Source organism: Anomaloglossus baeobatrachus, chromosome 4 (assembly GCF_048569485.1).
Source record: "Anomaloglossus baeobatrachus isolate aAnoBae1 chromosome 4, aAnoBae1.hap1, whole genome shotgun sequence".
Classification (NCBI taxonomy): domain Eukaryota; kingdom Metazoa; phylum Chordata; class Amphibia; order Anura; family Aromobatidae; genus Anomaloglossus; species Anomaloglossus baeobatrachus.
Genome location: NC_134356.1, coordinates 226,308,433 through 226,326,946, shown reverse-complemented (window position 1 = coordinate 226,326,946; position 18,514 = coordinate 226,308,433). Strand labels below are relative to the sequence as shown.

The 18,514-nt window shown below is 45.1% G+C and overlaps 1 protein-coding gene across 1 annotated transcript in view; it reads right to left on the bottom strand.

The window, feature by feature from the left end:
* Positions 1–18,514, bottom strand: part of DRAM1 (DNA damage regulated autophagy modulator 1) — a 100,311-nt gene that overhangs the window by 10,761 nt on the left and 71,036 nt on the right. Inside the window, exons 5-6 of the mRNA XM_075342395.1 lie at positions 12,703–12,761; positions 12,510–12,602 (exon numbers count right to left, since the gene is read on the bottom strand). Coding sequence (XP_075198510.1) covers positions 12,510–12,602; positions 12,703–12,761 — 152 coding nt within the window. The remainder of the gene's footprint in view (positions 1–12,509; positions 12,603–12,702; positions 12,762–18,514) is intronic.

Here is an 18,514-nt window from a genome sequence, read left to right as displayed (position 1 = left end):
GAGGATACAATCTAGTCGGCTCGCTCCCAGTGAATGTGAGGATTCACAAGTCTGCAGTCATAGTCTTGTAGTTTAAAACTGGACAACACCTTTAAAGTTTAGTCATGCAATAGTGACAGCCAAGGCTAATGTGTCTGCAGCTACAGGGAATCACTGCAACATGAGATGTGATTCAGTTGCTGCTTTTTGAGAAAACAAAAGCTGTAAGCCACATTGAGACAATCACAAAAAATGCCATGGGGAAAATCTAACGTTGCGAAACAAAAAGCTTTAATTTTGAAATTTTACTTATGCCTAAGTCAAGTGTCCATTTTTCTTTGGAACAGAATAAACCTCACCCAAAAAGAGGAACTCCACTGAGCGGACACTGCAATACTAATGTAAAAGTCCAGCAGCTTGAAATTTCTCTGAAAGTCCAAGGTTTTATTGGTAGAAAAAATTCAAACATCGTAGAAACGCATACCCATCAACAAAAATGTTAAAATGAGTAGCAATCATGGTTCAGACACGAGTCCTAAATTATTGCAAATCAATGTTTTCAACATTTTTGTTGGCGACCATGCGTTTCTACGATGTTTCAATTTTTTTCTATCAATAAAACCATGGATTTTTAGATAAGTGTTTGGCTCATGGACATTCATGTTTTCCATTTTTGATCTGATCTTAATAATAATAATAATAATAATAATAATAATAATAATAATAATTAATTTTATTCATTTATATAGCGCTATTAATTCCACAGCGCTTTACATACATTTGGCAATCTTCATCAGTGTTTGGTCAGTGTGCCTGTTCAGTGATCAGTGATATTTTTTTTTTATTTTGGCATATAAAAAAAAATCAAAACATCTCCAACCCATTTTGATTTTAAAAAGGAGAGCACACAGATTGCATGTAGATTTCATTCATGTGCTGTCCAGGATCATTATAGACCTTTAGACCTGTATAGTTGATTTTAATCCATAATTCCATTCAAAAGCAGACATACCAGTATGGGTACATTTACATGACTGTTCCGTTTTTGCGGTCCGCAAAAAACGGTCAGTTTTTTTTCACGGATGCATCCGTATGACATCCGTTCCATATACGGTCTGTGTGTCATCCGTGTGCCATCCGTGTACTTTCCGTTTTTTTTTTGCGGACTGCAAAAAACGGAAGCAGCTACAAAGATAAATAGATGGGTAGATATAGAGATGGATAGATATAGAGACAGAGAGATAGAGGGATCGAAGGATGAATGAATAGATGAATGAATAGAGGGATAGATAGATAATAGATGAGAAAGACATATAATGTCCTACCCCCTGCATATTCTAAGCTGGCAACCTTTAGTGACTTTCATGTGGCACTAAAGAGTGCCTTGCCTTGTATTTAGCCAAAAAAAAAAATTAAAAAAAATAATGACGTCAGGTCCCCCCTATCTATTGTAGCCAGCTAGGGTAAACCAGACGGCTGTAGCCTTCAGACCGCAGCTGGCAGCTTTACCTTGGCTGGTAATCCAAAACAGAGGGCACCCCACGCTGTTATTTTACATTAAATAAATAATTTAAAACAAAATACGTGGGGTCCCCCCCACAGTGGACAGCTGTGGTCTGGTATTCTCAGACTAGGGAGGTTCACCATTATTGGACACTCCCCAGACTAAAAATAGCAGGCCACAGCCGCCCCAGAAGTGGCACATCCATTAGATGTGCCAATCCTGGCACTTTGCCCCATCTCATCCCGTTGCCCTGGTGCAGTGGCAAACGGGGTAATATATGGGGTTGATGCCAGATGTGTAATGTCACCTGGCATCAAGCCCTGGGGTTAGTGATGTCACCTGGCATCAAACCCTGGGGTTAGTGATGTCACGCATCAATCAGATACCCGACATCACCAACCCAGTGAGTAATAAAAAAAAAATAGACAACAAAAAAAGTTTTATTTGAAAAAACACTCCCCAAAACATTCACTCTTTCACCAATTTATTGAAAAGAAGTATCAAATCCGGGTCCGGCGTAATCCAATAAGGGGGTCTCACGTCGATCAATACTCACTGTCCCAGTCAATGAAGAACAGAATGTTCCCCATTGGCTGGGAGAGCAGTGCAGTGACCTGAGGTAACATCAATAGGTCAGCCCAGGTCACTGCAGGGGATGATGAGTGCTGCCATCAGCAGGTTAGATGAGATCATTACCTGCTGTGACGATCTCCTGCACTCCTGACATCAGCGCTGTCACTGCCTTCCATTGCCCGCCGCGTTCTTAGCAGTATCGTGGGAGCTCGTGACGTCACCGCTAGTGACAGTCTCGGGCCGCTCGCGAGATGTGACGTGAGAACGTGGCGGGCATAGAAGTCAGTGACAGCGCTGACGTCATCAATACAGGAGATCGTCACAGCAGGTAATGATCTCATCCAACCTCCTGACAGCAGCATTAGTCATCCCCGCGGCTGCCCGCACTGCAGTGTGAGAAGCTGCTGATACTGCAGTACGGGCAGATGCTGACACACTGCAGTGTGGGCAGCTGCGGGGTGGGAGTGGGACACAGACTGCATGGGCACCCGACGGAGGTCACACGGAAGTGCTTCCGTGCAGCTTCCAGGGATTTTGCGGACCCATTGACTTGTATAGCGTCACGGTCCGTTATTACAGAACAGAATAGGACATGTTCCATAATAACGGATTGGACATGCGGCATCCGATGTGGATTTTTTTTTTGTAGGATCGGATGCACACGGAAGTGTTTCCGTGTGCCATCCGATCCTACACAAAAGACATTGAAATGATGGTCCTGTCCGTGGGTCTGCAAAAACCAGGAACTGAACAGGACAGATGGAATGGTCATGTGAATGAACCCTATCTCTGTGATTTTTTGTGGACATGTTGTCAGCGAACAAGGAACTGTGAACAGCACCATTGTCCATTATGGGCATGTTTTCTAACTATAAAAAACTAAGAACATGTAAGTGAAAAACTCTCATCTGAATGAGCCCTTAAACTGCAGTGTAAAATTCAGGCTTTTCCTTATAATGCAGAGCACTAGGAAGAAAATTAAGGTCCCTATGGGTTTGCACACAATCTCTTAATTCCCACGGTGGAACTGCAAAGGATTTCTTAGGTGATGCCGCTTCAGGAAATAACCAACAGTGTTTACCTGAAGCGACTTCGCAGGTGGATTTTTTGTGATGACTCCACCACCGGCGTTTCTTTCATATTGTTATGTCTAACTATAAAGTGTGAGTGGCTTCTAAATGAAGCTTCCTGAATAGAGATGAGCGGACTTGTTGAAGTTTGGTTTCGTGGGTTCAGCCGGACTTTAGAAAAAGTTCTGTTTGGGACTTGACCTGAACATCAATGGAAGTCACTTATTGGGCAGTTCGGGTCTCTGCCCACATAAACAGAATACTTCCAGGGGAAGGAGGGCGAAATGCTTCTAATTTTTGGAGGGGTACACACTACATCCGATAACGCTATTGTTACTCCCAGTGCAAGCCATTCAGACACTGCAAGTGACTCGCACTTGCCTGAGCACCGAGCGTACCTGATCACCCCAATGCTCGGTCGAGTGGTTTGCATATGTAAAGCACCTTAACTCTGAACTCGAACACTGATTTTTTGGTAAGGCTGCTTTCACACTAGGTTTTTTTAAAATGCGTCATGATCATGAACGTTTTTTTGCTGTAAAAGCGGATCCTGCTTTTACAGCAAAAAAACGCATGCAAACGCATGTGTTATTTTGCAGGATCCTGTCACTTTAAGTTTATGGGCGGGCATTGGAGTCATGTGATCGGGAGTCAGTGAACTGAACGTGATAGACTGGGAGCTGACTTCTGACAGCTGCAGAGGCTCGTAACCAAGGTAAACATCGGGTAACTTGCTTGGATACCCGATATTTATGTTGGTTACGAGCGTCTGCAGCTGCTAGGAGCCGGCTCCCTGCTCCCTGCACACGTAACCAACGTAAACATCGGGTAACTAAGAGAAGCACTTTGCTTGGTTATCCGATATTTATCTTGGTCATGAGTGTCCGCAGCTCTCAGGCGGGGGAGAGGGAAAGGGTGAGACAGAGAGGGAGGGGGCGAGAGGGAGGGGCCGAGAGGGAGGCGGAGAGAGACAGAGAGGGAGGGGGAGAGAGGGACTGATCACCCGAGGCTGGTTTCTGGGCATGCTCAGTAGAGCAAGCAGGATCCTGTCTATCAGCATGCCAGCATTCACATATGTTTGCGTGCAGTATAGTCAGGATCCAGCAATTTGCAGTATTTGAACGCAGCTCAAAAACGCTACAAGTAGCGTTTTTGAAAAATGTTAAAAAACTGCAAGTCGCTGGATCCTCACTATAACGCACGCAAATGCAGGTGAACGCATGTTGACGCGAGTCCATTGCAAATGCATTGAAATGAAAATGCTTTTGCACTGGATCCGTTTTTGCGTTAAAAAAACGTTCATGACGGATGTTAAAAAAAAAAAAATGTAGTGTGAAAGCAGCCTAAAGTCCATACCTGAAGAATCAAGATGTTATTTTTTTTAACCCTTTCACAGTTTCTGAATCCTGAACTTTGAAAGACTGAAAGTGCACAGCAATGTTATTTTTGCATTTCTGTGCATTATATTTATTTTTTTTGCAGCGCCGTTGCAAGTAGGCTCCAGATAAAATCTGACTTTTGTATGTACACTGTGTGCAGAATTATTAGGCAAATGAGTATTTTGATCACATGATAATTTTTATACATGTTGTCCTACTCCAAGCTGTATCGGCTTGAGAGCCAACTACCAATTAAGTAAATCAGGTGATGTGCATCTCTGTAATGAGGAATGGTGTGGTGTACTGACATCAACATCCTATATAAGTTGTGCTTAATTATTAGGCAACTTCCTTTCCTTTGGCAAAATGGGTCAGAAGAGAGATTTGACGGGCTCTGAAAAGGCCAAAATTGTGAGATGTCTTGCAGAGGGATACAGCAGTCTTGAAATTGCCAAACCTTTTGAAGTGTGATCACCAAACAATCAAGCATTTCATGGCAAATGGCCAACAGGGTCGCAAAAAGCGTGTTGGGCAAAAAAGGCGCAAAATAGCTGCCCATGAATTGAGGAAAATCAAGCGTGAAGCTGCCAAGATGCCATTTGCCACCAGTTTGGCCATATTTCAGAGCTGCAACGTTACTTGAGTATCAAAAAGCACAAGATGTGCCATACTCAGGGACATGGCCAATGTAAGGAAGGCTGAAAAACGACCACCTTTGAACAAGAAACATAAGATAAAACGTCAATACTGGGCCAAGAAATATCTTAAGAATGATTTTTCAACGGTTTTATGGACTGATGAAATGAGAGTGACTCTTGATGGGCCAGATGGATGGGCCAGAGGCTGATCAGTAAAGGTCAGAGAGCTCCACTCCGACTCAGACGCCAGCAAGGTGGAGGTGGGGTACTGGTATGGGCTGGTATCATCAAAGATGAACTTGTGGGACCTTTTCGGGTTGAGGATGGAGTGACGCTCAACTCCCAGACCTGCCAGTTTCTGGAAGACTACTTCTTCAAGCAGTGGTACAGGAAGAAGTCGGTATCGTTCAAGAAAAACATGATTTTTATACAGGACAATGCTCCATCACATGCATCCAACTACTCCACAGCGTGGCTGGCCAATCAAGCTCTAAAACAGGGGTGGGGAACCTTTTTACTGCCGGGGGCCATTTGGAAAATTCTACCAACCTTCGGGGGCCGCACAAAATTATCAACTTGAAAATGACCCGGCTATAATTAGTCAAACAATTAACTCTCCCCTATACCCCTACTGTGGCGGCCGTAGATGATTCTCTTTGGTGCGCTGTGATGTTTGCTTCTCACAACTGCTTTTCCAGGTTTGTCTTTGTTTGAAGCGCAGATTGGTAAATCATATATATCACACAGGAGACACTGTACATACACACACCGCTCTGACACACTGGCCGTATACTGCACACAGCCTTGACACAGGTTTCCTATTTTACACCACCCACGATACACACTGGCCATATATAGTACACATGCACAGGAGATACTGTATACTGCACACAGCACTCACACGCCGTATACAGCACACACACAAGCCATACACAGCACTCACACGCCGTATACAGCACACACACAAGCCATGCAGAGCACTCACACGCCGTATACAGCACACACACAAGCCATACACAGCACTCACACGCCGTATACAGCACACACACAAGCCATACACAGCACTCACACGCCGTATACAGCACACACACAAGCCGTACACAGCACTCACACGCCGTACACAGCACACACACAAGCCATACACAGCACTCACACGCCGTACACAGCACACACACAAGCCATACACCGCACTCACACGCCGTACACAGCACACACACAAGCCATACACAGCACTCACACGCCGTACACAGCACACACACAAGCCATACACAGCACTCACACGCCGTACACAGCACACACACAAGCCATACACAGCACTCACACGCCGTATACAGCACACACACAAGCCATACACAGCACTCACACGCCGTATACAGCACACACACAAGCCATGCACAGCACTCACACGCCGTATACAGCACACACACACAAGCCATACACAGCACTCACACGCCGTACACAGCACACACACAAGCCATACACAGCACTCACACGCCGTACACAGCACACACACAAGCCATACACCGCACTCACACGCCGTACACAGCACACACACAAGCCATACACAGCACTCACACGCCGTACACAGCACACACACAAGCCATACACAGCACTCACACGCCGTACACAGCACACACACAAGCCATACACAGCACTCACACGCCGTATACAGCACACACACAAGCCATACACAGCACTCACACGCCGTATACAGCACACACACAAGCCATACACAGCACTCACACGCCGTATACAGCACACACACAAGCCATACACAGCACTCACACGCCGTATACAGCACACACACAAGCCATACACAGCACTCACACGCCGTATACAGCACACACACAAGCCATACACAGCACACACACGCCGTACACAGCACACACACAAGCCATACACAGCACTCACACGCCGTACACAGCACACACACAAGCCATACACAGCACACACACGCCGTACACAGCACACACACAAGCCATACACAGCACACACACGCCGTACACAGCACACACACAAGCCATACACAGCACTCACACGCCGTATACAGCACACACACAAGCCATACACAGCACTCACACGCCGTATACAGCACACACACAAGCCATACACAGCACTCACAAGCCGTATACAGCACTCAACAAGCCATACACAGCACTCACACGCCGTATACAGCACACACACAAGCCATACACAGCACTCAACAAGCCATACATAGCACTCAACATGCCGTATACACAGTACATAAGGAGAAGAAAAAAAGCTCTGCATGTAAACATATGCACACCAGGAATTAGATATACCAATAAACCTTACAATATGAAACTTTATTAAGTGCCAAACACAACAAACAGCGCGCGCGCACACACACACACACACACACACACACACACACGCCGTATACAAAAGCACACACACGCCGTATACACAGCACACACACGCCGTATACACAGCGCGCACACACAGCACACACGCCGTACACACAGCGCACACGCCGTATACACAGCGCACACGCCGTATACACAGCGCACACGCCGTATACACAGCACATACACAGCACACACGCCGTATACACAGCACATACACAGCACACACGCCGTATACACAGCACATACACAGCACACACGCCGTATACACAGCACACGCACAAGCCGTATACACAGCACACGCACATGTATACACAACAGACGCTGGACACTGAAGTCACAAATACATTTGATATATGGTGGTATATATTAGATATAAACACAATTAGCGCAGATATAAGTACCTGCTGCTTAGGTGCCCTGTAAGATCAGGTGCAGCACAAGTGATGGATGCAGCAGCTCAGCTCAAGGGCTGGCTTCATTCTCGTCTTTTCTCTCCAAGAAAAGACCTGCTAGCCATGAACAGCCGAGCACAGAATGGGAGTGTGAGAGGTAGAACGCACGGCACTATACAGACTTCTATATCCCGTGCAGGCCCCTCCCCCATCACTCTGATTCTAGCTGCAATCTCACAGGGAGCATGTAGGAGCCAGAGGGAGGAAGTCCCACCCCCAGTGCTGTCTGCCGGCAATAGACAAGATGAGCGGCTGCCCGAGCACCACAGCCACCGGGAATCTGCTCCAGTGCCCCGGGGGCCACAGAAAAGGTCATCGCGGGCCGCATACGGCCCGCGGGCCGGAGGTTCCCCACCCCTGGTCTAAAAGATGAAAAAATAATGACATGGCCCCCTTGTTCACCTGATCTGAACCCCTTAGAGAACCTGTGGTCCCTCAAAATGTAAGATCTACAGGGAGGGAAAACAGTACACCTCTCGGAACAGTGTCTGTGAGGCTGTGGTGGCTGCTGCATGCAATGTTGATCGTAAACAGATCAAGCAACTGACAAAATCTATGGATGGTAGGCTGCCGAGTGTCATCATAAAGCAAGGTGGCTTTATTGGTCACTATTTTTTTGGGGTTTTGTTGTTACATGTCAGAAATGTTTATTTCTAAATTTTGTGCTGTTATATTGGTTTACCTTGTGAAAATAAACAAGTGAGATGGGAATATATTTAGTTTTTATTAAGTTGCCTAATAATTCTGCACAGTAATCGTTACCTGCACAAAGAGATATCCTCCTAAGATAGCCAAATCTAAAAAAAAAAACACTCCAACTTCCAAAAATATTAGGCTTTGATATTTATGAGTCTTTTGGGTTGATTGAGAACATATTTATTGATCAATAATAAAAAAAATCCACTAAAATACAACTTGCCTAACAATTCTGCACCCAGTGTACGTCCCAAAATGTGACTTTCTGGCTGCCAATTCTAAATACTTAGCGGTATTTAGTAAAATGAGACCTGTTATCTGCTGGTGATTTCATATGTAGTTTTAGGTCTTATGCAGATGTTCGTGGAAATGGGTACAATCTTGGACTACAATTTATGGACTGGCTGCAGCTGTCACAATCTAATAGAAATATATGGAGTTGTCTTGCTCGGGTCGGAAGACCTGCAGTCAGGCTGAGCATTGTTGTCTGAGGTCGGACCAATTTGCATGGACCTCTGCATAAGCCCTTAAGCCCGCTTTACACGCTGCAATGTATCTTACAATGTGTCGGCGGGGTCACGTCGTAAGTGACGCACATCCGGCATTGTAAGTTACATTGCAGTGTGTGACAGGTACGTGCGATTGCGATTGAACGTTAAAACGTTCATCGCATACACATCGTATCTTTCTCTAGAATTGAACGTGTGGTTGTTCAATGTTCCCGGGGCAGCACACATCGCAGTGTGTGACACACCGGGAACATTGAACAGAACTTACCTGGCTCCCACAGCTGCCGCCGATAATGCGTAAGGAAGGAGGTGGGTGGGATGTTTACGTCCCGCTCAGCTCCGCCCCTCCGCTTATATTGGCTGCGTGACGTCGCTGTGACGCCTAACGTTCCTCCCATTCCAGGAAGTGGACGTTCGCCGCCCACAGCGAGGTCGTATGGACGAGTAAGTACGTGTGACTGGGTTTAATTGTTTGTGCGGCACGTTCACCAAATTGAACGTGCCGCATATATGATGGGGGCGTTGCAAATCGCATACGATATCGTATGCGAAATTGCAACGTGTAAAGCGGGCTTTACTCTGCTTGATTTCATAAGACACCACGTTACAAAAAAATGTTATGCTCCATTGGATTTCATATGCACGAAGGTAAATTCTCTTAACCCCTTTAAGGTGAGCATTGTACATACAGCATCTAACATCTACACAAAAGCATATGGTTCATGTGCTGTTTTATACTAGGGAGAGAGATGCCCCTGTACAATGCTGTACATGTTATAAGGGCAAAACGCTTTGCAAAATATAACTGATCCTTGTTTATTCATTACATATTGCCCTACACAAATAAAATAGAAATTAAATATAGATTAAACCAGACATTGCAACAAATGAAGGGTGAACTCGGACTGTAAAATTTTGGATCCGAGTGGGATACCTAGTATCCATGGACTGAGCCCTGGCCCAGAGTTCTCAGGGAACTCTGGGTAAGAATCCAGATCCAGCAACCCATGTAATTAAAAAAATAAAGATAAAAGAAAGAAAATAGGAATAAAGCAAGCGCGTTATACTTACCAGTCCCCACACGGCTGTAATAGTACTTCTGGGGCCACTCAATACTCGCAAACATATTGCTTCTCCCGCCCACTGGCAGGCCTGAGGTCTGTGATTGGTTGCAGTGAGACCGTGCCCCCACTCTGTGTGACAGCGTGTCTGACTGCTTGGAATCACACACGCTTGTCTGTGTCCCTATAGTTGTGCAAAAATAACTAAATTAAAAAAAAGGGCATAGGGTACCCTCATATGATACCAAGGACAAACACATCATATGGCTACAAGCTGCAGCCCCCAGCTGTGTGCTTATCTTGAGTGTGTATCAAAATAAGAGGGACCATATGTGGCTTTTTTTAAATTATTTAAAGAAATCATTTAAAAAAAAAAATGACCTGCAGTCCACACAGCCTTAAAATAGTAGTCTTCAGCCAATGAGAATTGTCGCAGACAGAAAACATTTTCACACGCTGTGGCTTCAGGCCGAGCCTGGCTTAGCCACAGCTGTGAGCGGTGACATCACTCAGTTTATCTGCAGTCATAGCTGGAGGTTCCCATGGTACCCCACCGGTGACCGCAGATAAACTGACCTCAGGTGGTCTCATTAAACTCAGTCAGTAAGTTCACAAACCTGTATCTCAAGAGCTGCAGATTTGGTGCTAAAGTCTATACACCATATTCCTGCACCAAATCTGCATCTTCTGGCAAAAGAAAATGCATCAAAACACAATGCGGTTTTGATTTGGTAGTGATGCGGTTTTTTTGCCAGGGGATGTTGATGTGGTGCAGGAATATGGTGTATAAATTTCAGCACCAAATCTGCATCTACTGGCAGAAAACCGCACTGTTTTTGTGCATTTTTTGAAGAGATGAAGATTTGGTGCTGAAATTTATACACCATAGTTCTGCACCAAATCTGCATCTCCTGGTGAAAAATCGCCATCACCACCATATCAAAACCACATTGTGTTTTTATGCTTTTTATTGCTCAAAGATGCAGAGTTGGTGCATGAATATAGGGTATAAATTTCAGTACCAAATGTGATGATGCAGGTCTGTGAACTCAGTTTACCTGAGGTGAGGTGACTGAGTTCAATGAGGTCAGTTTACTTTTGGTCACAGGTGGGGTACCGTGGGAACCTCGAGCTGTGACCACAAATAAACTGAGTGACATCACAGCTGAGGCTGAGTCAGTCTCTGCCTGAAGCCATAGCGTGTGGACATGTTCTGTGTCCACATGCTGTTACTTCAGTATGTATGTAGCAGAGCCGGGATTGTTGTGGGACCTCGTGTGAATTACGTCGGACCTGGGTGTTTGAAGTTACAAAAAGGATGAAAGAGGGTGGGTTTTTTGTATATATATATATTTTTTTTTTTTTTCAAATAAAGGATTTTTACAGTGTTTGTGTTTTATTTCTTTTCACTTACAGATTAGTAATGTTGGGTCTCATAGATGCCTCCCATCACTAATCAAGGGCTTAGTGGCAGCTGTGAGCTGTCATTAACCCCTTATATTACCCCGATAGCCACCGCACCAGGCACCAGGTAAAGTGCCGGGATCAAATGGATGCGACAGGTCTAGGCGGCTGCAGGTTGCTATTTTTAGGCTGGGGGGGCAGAATAACCATGGGTCTCCCAAACCTGAGAACACCAGCTTCCCGGTTATTAAAATTGAAGGAAACCGCACGCCGTTTTTTTAAAATAATTTCGGTAAATAATTTTTAAAAAAGCTGCATGGGGCACCTCTTAATTTGATAGACAGCCAAGCACATGGTTGGGGGCTGCAGCCTGTAGTTGTACGCTTTGCACCAACATATAAACTTGTTTGTTTATTTTTACACCACTAGAGAGATGCCCGCAGCATTTGTGATTCCAAGCAGTCAGACACACTGTCCCACAGGGTGGGGGTGCAGGGGAAGCAATGAATATGTATGAAGGTAATGAGCGACCCCGGAAGTAGTGTTATAGCCATGCGGGAGACTCAGTAAGTATAACGCGCTTGCTCTAATCCCTCTAGACCTTTCTACCCCCATTTTAAAGAGCATGATTCGGGTCCTCAAAGACTTATATGGGGATCAGCATCCAGACAGATATCCGGAATTAATTCCGGTCCCGCACCAAGTTCGCCCATGACTAGTTGCAACTCAACAATTTGTCGTCAATATTGTGCACCCATAGGAGTGGTTTGGTAGTGCACATTCAATTGAAACATCTGGTCTTGCCCAAAAAATAGTTGCCTGGTTAAATATTATTGATCACTAAGAAAACCTAAATAGATGATATATAAACCAACCTGAAATTCCTTTATGTAGGTCAGGAAGAAGGTCACAAAGCCGAAAGCTACAACCCACTCTGAGACTGCACTTGCCTGGTGATATGGAGAGGGCTATATCCAAAGAGAAAAAATATAATACTTAGTGGTAATAGGCAGTAACCAATTACAGACTTAAAATCAAACTAAGTAAAAAAATAAATAAATTCCATACCTCCTCACCAACGGTACAATGGTACAGCTTTATACCATCGAATGCAGCACATATTATCACTGTTAGATGTAAATGTTAAGGAATTTACTGATAGTAGAAACCTAGAATATTGTAAAACCTTCCAGTTCAATACAGCAGCGATTAATACTAGCTCATAGTACACCCAATGTATCACTAGAATTACAGAATATTGGAGACTTTCAGGGATTTTTTTTTTCACAAGAATGAATGTGAATATGTAAATGACACACATATAAATTAATATATGCACACTTGGAAAACATAGGTAATACTCTCAATAAAAAATTAAAAAATGCCACTATACTATAGGGCTTTTAGATTATGCTGCCACGCAATACACATAATGCGCTAAAGCTAATGCCAGACTGTTAATATCGACATCAAACTACCCCCTCTATTACCACCATTACATAACAATAGTGTATACCAGGGGTCTCAAACTCGGCTGGATGTATGGGCCGCACAGAGGAAAAAAATAATTTGGGGGCAGCATTCTTTGCAGGACAAAGTGACATTTTTATTGGTACCATATTTTTTTTTTTTTTTTTACACACCTTTGGATCATTGATTTTGAAAATTTTTCACTTGTTTATTATAAAAAATGTGCATATTCTTTGGTTAACTATAAAAAAAAAAAATTTGATGGTAAAAAAAAGTCATGCCTTATTTTGAGTTTTGTTTTTTTACATTTTATCCCTTTCTTGTAACTAATAGCTAATAGTGTTACAATTATCACTATATATAGAAATTTTGGCGAAAATCTTTTTGTAATGTTCCCCATCTTGTTGTAATGTGCCCATCCTTGTCCCCTTGTAGTATCATGCCCCATCCTAGTCCCCATCTTACAGTAATGTGCTGATCCTTGTCCCCATCCTATAGTAATGTTCCCCAGCCTTGTCCCCATCTTATCGTAATGTGCCCATCCTATAGTAATGTGTCCAGCCTTCTCCCCATCTTATAGTAATGTTCTCTATCCTTGTCCCCTTGTATCTCCCTATCCTGTAGTACTGTCCCCATCATATAATTGTCCCATTCTATAGTAATGTGCCCATCCTACAGTAATGTCCCTATCCTAGAGTAATGTGCCAACCTTGTCCCCATCCTATAGTAATGTCCCCAGCCTTGTCCCCATCTTATCATAATGTGCCCATCCTGTAGTAATGTGTCCATCCTTGTCCCCATCCTATAGTAATGTGCCTATCCTATAGTAATGTCCTCAGCCTTATCCCTATCCTATAGTAATGTTTCTCATCCTTGTCCCCTTGTAGTAATGTTCCTATCCTGTAGTACTGTGCCCATCCTAGTCCCCATCCTATCGTAATGTGCCCACCTTGTCCCCATCCTATAGTAATGACCCCAGCCTTGTCCCTATTCTATAGTAATGTCCTCATCCAATAGTATTATGCCCATCCTTGTTATGTCCCCATCCTTTAGTAATGTCCCCAGCCTTGGTCCCCATCCTATAGTCATGTGCCCACCTTGTCACTATTCTATAGTAATGTGCCCACCTTGTCCCCATCCTATAGTCATGTGCCCACCTTGTCCCTATTCTATAGTAATGTCCCCATCCTATAGCCATGTGCCCACCTTGTCCCTATTCTATAGTCATGTGCCCACCTTGTCCCTATCCTATAGTAATGTGCCTACCTTGTCCCCATGACCCCATCCTATAGTCATGTGCCCACCTTGTCCCCATCCTATAGTCATGTGCCCACCTTGTCCCTATCCTATAGTAATGTGCCCACCTTGTCCCCATGACCCCATCCTATAGTCATGTGCCCACCTTGTCCCCATCCTATAGTCATGTGCACACCTTGTCCCTATTCTATATTCATGTGCCCACCTTGTCCCCATCCTATAGTCATGTGCCCACTTTGTCCCCATCCTATAGTCATGTGCCCACCTTGTCCTATTCTATAGTCATTTGCCCACCTTGTCCCCATCCTATAGTCATGTGCTCACCTTGTCCCCATCCTATAGTCATGTGCCCACCTTGTCCATTTCCTATGGTAATGTGATCACCTTGTCCCTATTCTATAGTAATGTGCCCATCCTTTAGTAATGGGTCAGGGGGGCAGTGGCTATAACTTACCGATTGCTCCCCTCACCTTTCACAGACGCCGGAGTGAAGCTGAGGGGAGCGGTCTCCGGCCCCAGATCCACAGTAATTGGAGAGATTGGTCACAAGGCCGGTTTCTCCAATCAGAGCTGGGGGCGGGTGAAACAGAGGTCACCCAGCTCCAGCCAATGATCAGTGCTATAGCTCAACTGATCATGGCTGGATTTCAATGTTTCAGCCATTTTCAATGGCTGAAACATTACAGTGGCTGTGATTGGCTGAGCAGCGTTCGTCAGCCAATCACAGCCTCCGTAGGTATGGGGAGGAGACACCACCCCTCCTGAGGTCCCCTCCTCCCCGAATCTAAGGTATTTGCAATGCAAAGCGATCTCAGCCACCGGGGCTCCGGGGCCGCGATTTCGCCATGACGTACTGGGTATGTCATGGGTCCTTAAGCATCAGGGAGCCATGACGTACCAGTACATCATAGGTCGCTAAGGGGATAATGTGCCGTCCTTCACATACACACACAGCAAAAAAAAAACACACCATTCTTCTCACCTGTCCCGCGTTCCCTCGGCTGCCTCACCTCTGCTTCTTGCTGTCTGCAGGCCCGTGCCCCCGGTGACTATCGCGGCCGGTGCAGGGGCCGCAGTCCCTGGCAGCGATTTCTGTCAGATGATTGTTTTGCCGGTGCTGCGCACGCAGAGCCTTGGACTCTGAGAGTGCAGCAAAACATTCATCTAACAAAGTGCAGACAGTGGCTGCAGCCCCAGCACCAGCCGCGATAGTTTACAGGGAAACTGGCCTGGGGGCCGCACAAAGCAGCCTGAGGGGTCGCATGCGGCCCGTGGGCCACGTGTTTGAGACCTCTGGTGTATACAGAGATCATGCCAATACCCTATTTTCATATGAATAGCCAGAGTTGTAGAGTTCTGATAAAGTCATAAAGAGCAATAATAATATGTGGTGAACTCCCCCTAGTGGCTGAACAGCATTACTGAGCATGTGAACTAGAATAAGCATTCCCCACAAATATTTTATACCTTACTTTCTAAATATGTCTGCAATATTGAGTAGCTGTATTCCAAAAACGTAGCAAACACCATCTTCAAAGGTTCCTAGTCCTCTTTTGGATTTCATGACTTCAAATCAAATTATTCAGAGGAAATAAGAGAGCAGCAGCAGCCCTCATTTCTTCCGGGGGTCCGTTTCATCCGCGGTAAGTGAGAATGAAGCAGCTGCGGATTGGCTGCAAGTCATGAGTAAAATATCAATGCCACGCATGCCCCGGAAGAGCGGGTGCCAATGTTGCTGTAACAGCACAAGTACTGGAGGTTGGTTTAGAGGTTATTGTTGTTATCATTATCAACTCTTTACTTAAGATAAATTGCCAAACCAGAATTTGTATTTGCAGACACGTGTTTTGGGGTTGTAAAGAGGCTATTTGCAAATTTAGATTCTCAGGGGAGAACGGCATTTGGTATGTCTCCCTACGCCATCTTGGTGCTCTCCAAAATGAGAAACTTTACCCTTTAGACTTTAATGCAGTTATTGCACATAATCAGTAATGCTTTATTTTCACAGCTATAACACCTTGTGATCACTGGCAGGTCCCAATAATAAGACCCCAAGCAAACCACTCACTGATATGTATAGTTGATAAACACTGTTTATGGGAGTATCCTTCTGGGCTGTCATTGGTCGACAATTGCAAGAAGAGCTGGCAGCAGCAGACCTTGATAAATTGCGTGACCAAGTACATTCAGCCTGGCAGAACATTCCTCATTAGAGATGAGCAGACCCGCTGAAGTTCGGTTCTGGCGGGTTCAGCAGGACTTTGGATAAAGTTCTGTTCTGGACCCATACTTTACTCGAACGTCATTGGAACTCACTGATTGGGCAGTCTGTTTCTCCGCCCACATACAGCCAGCACTTCCAGGTGGGTGGAGTTTTTCCATTTTTTGTTTTTTGCACACTGCATTTTATCATGCTGTTGTTACCCCCAGTATGAGCCATTCAACCACTGCAAGCGGCTCGCTGGGCTGAGCACAGTGTACCCGAGCATAGCGATGCTCATATGAGTGGTTTGCATATGTAAACTTCCAAACTCTGACTTTTTTGTAAAGTCCATGTTGGTATGAATATCGAACGCCACAGTTCGGGTTCACTCATCTCTATTTCTCAAAAAATTAATAATGACCTCATTAATAGCAGCCAAGCTGTGTAAGGGCATGTATTTCTGCGTGTGGCGCTCATACTAAATTTTGATTAAATCTAAATGTTTTGAAAGATTTGTTTCCTTTTTTCATCAATTGTATATTCTCAGTCTTTGTACTGATCCTGTGATTTCCATAATTTCACAAATTTTTCTTTCAGTGTTGTAATTTCAATGTTAAGCAGTGTATGTGTAAAAATGTTTTAATATGTTAAAGTAAATACTAACTGTACATTCTATACAGCACTCTTGTACAGGCTGTTAGCCTACCGTCCAGCTCTGCAAAGAAGGGAATTTTGTTTACTTACCGTAAATTCCTTTTCTTCTAGCTCCTATTGGGAGACCCAGACAATTGGTGTATAGCTACTGCCTCCGGAGGCCACACAAAGTATTACACTTTAAAAAGTGTAACCCCTCCCCTCTGCCTATACACCCTCCCGTGCATCACGGGCCCATCAGTTTTGGTGCCAAAGCAGGAAGGAGGAACTTATAAATTGGTCTAAGGTAAATTGAATCCGAAGGATGTTCGGAGAACTGAAACCATGAACCAAAAGAACCCTTCAACATGAACAACATGTGTACACAAAAGAACAACAGCCCGATGGGAACAGGGGCGGGTGCTGGGTCTCCCAATAGGAGCTAGAAGAAAAGGAATTTACGGTAAGTAAACAAAATTCCCTTCTTCTTTGTCGCTCCATTGGGAGACCCAGACAATTGGGATGTCCAAAAGCAGTCCCTGGGTGGGTAAAAGAATACCTCGATAAAAAGAGCCGAAAAAACGGCCCTCTCTTACAGGTGAGCAACCGCCTCCTGAAGGACTCGCCTACCTAGGCTGGCATCTGCCACAGCATAGGCATGAACCTGATAGTGTTTCGTGAAAGTGTGCAGACTCGACCAGGTAGTGCTGACACACCTGCTGAGCCGTAGCCTGGTGACGCAATGCCCAGGATGCCCCTGCGGCTCTGGTAGAATGGGCTTTCAGCTCTAAAGGAATCGGAAGCCCAGAAGAACGGTAGGCTTCAAGGATCAGTTCCTTGATCCACCAAGCCAAGGTTGACTTGGAAGCCTGCGACCCCTTACGCTGGCCAGTGACAAGGACAAAGAGCGCATCAGAACGGCGCGGGGGCGCAGTGTGCGAAAAGAAGAGCCGGAGTGCTCTCCCGAGATCTAACAAGTGCAATCCTTTTCACAATTGTGAACTGGATGAGAGCCAAAAGAAGGTAAGGAGATATCCTGATTGATAAGAAAAGGGGGATACCACCTTAAGTAGGCATTCCGGGACCGGACGCAGAACCACCTCATCCTGGCGAAACACCAGGAAGGGGGCTTTGCATGACAGCGCTGCTAGCTCAGACACTCTCCGAAGTGATGTGCCTGCCACTAGGAAGACCACCTTCTGCGAAAGGCGTGATAGAGATAACTCTGAGAACGCTAAGAGCCAGGACTCAATGGCCACCCAGTCAGGTTGAAGACCGCAGAATTCAGATGGAAAATGGCCCTTGGGACAGCAAGTC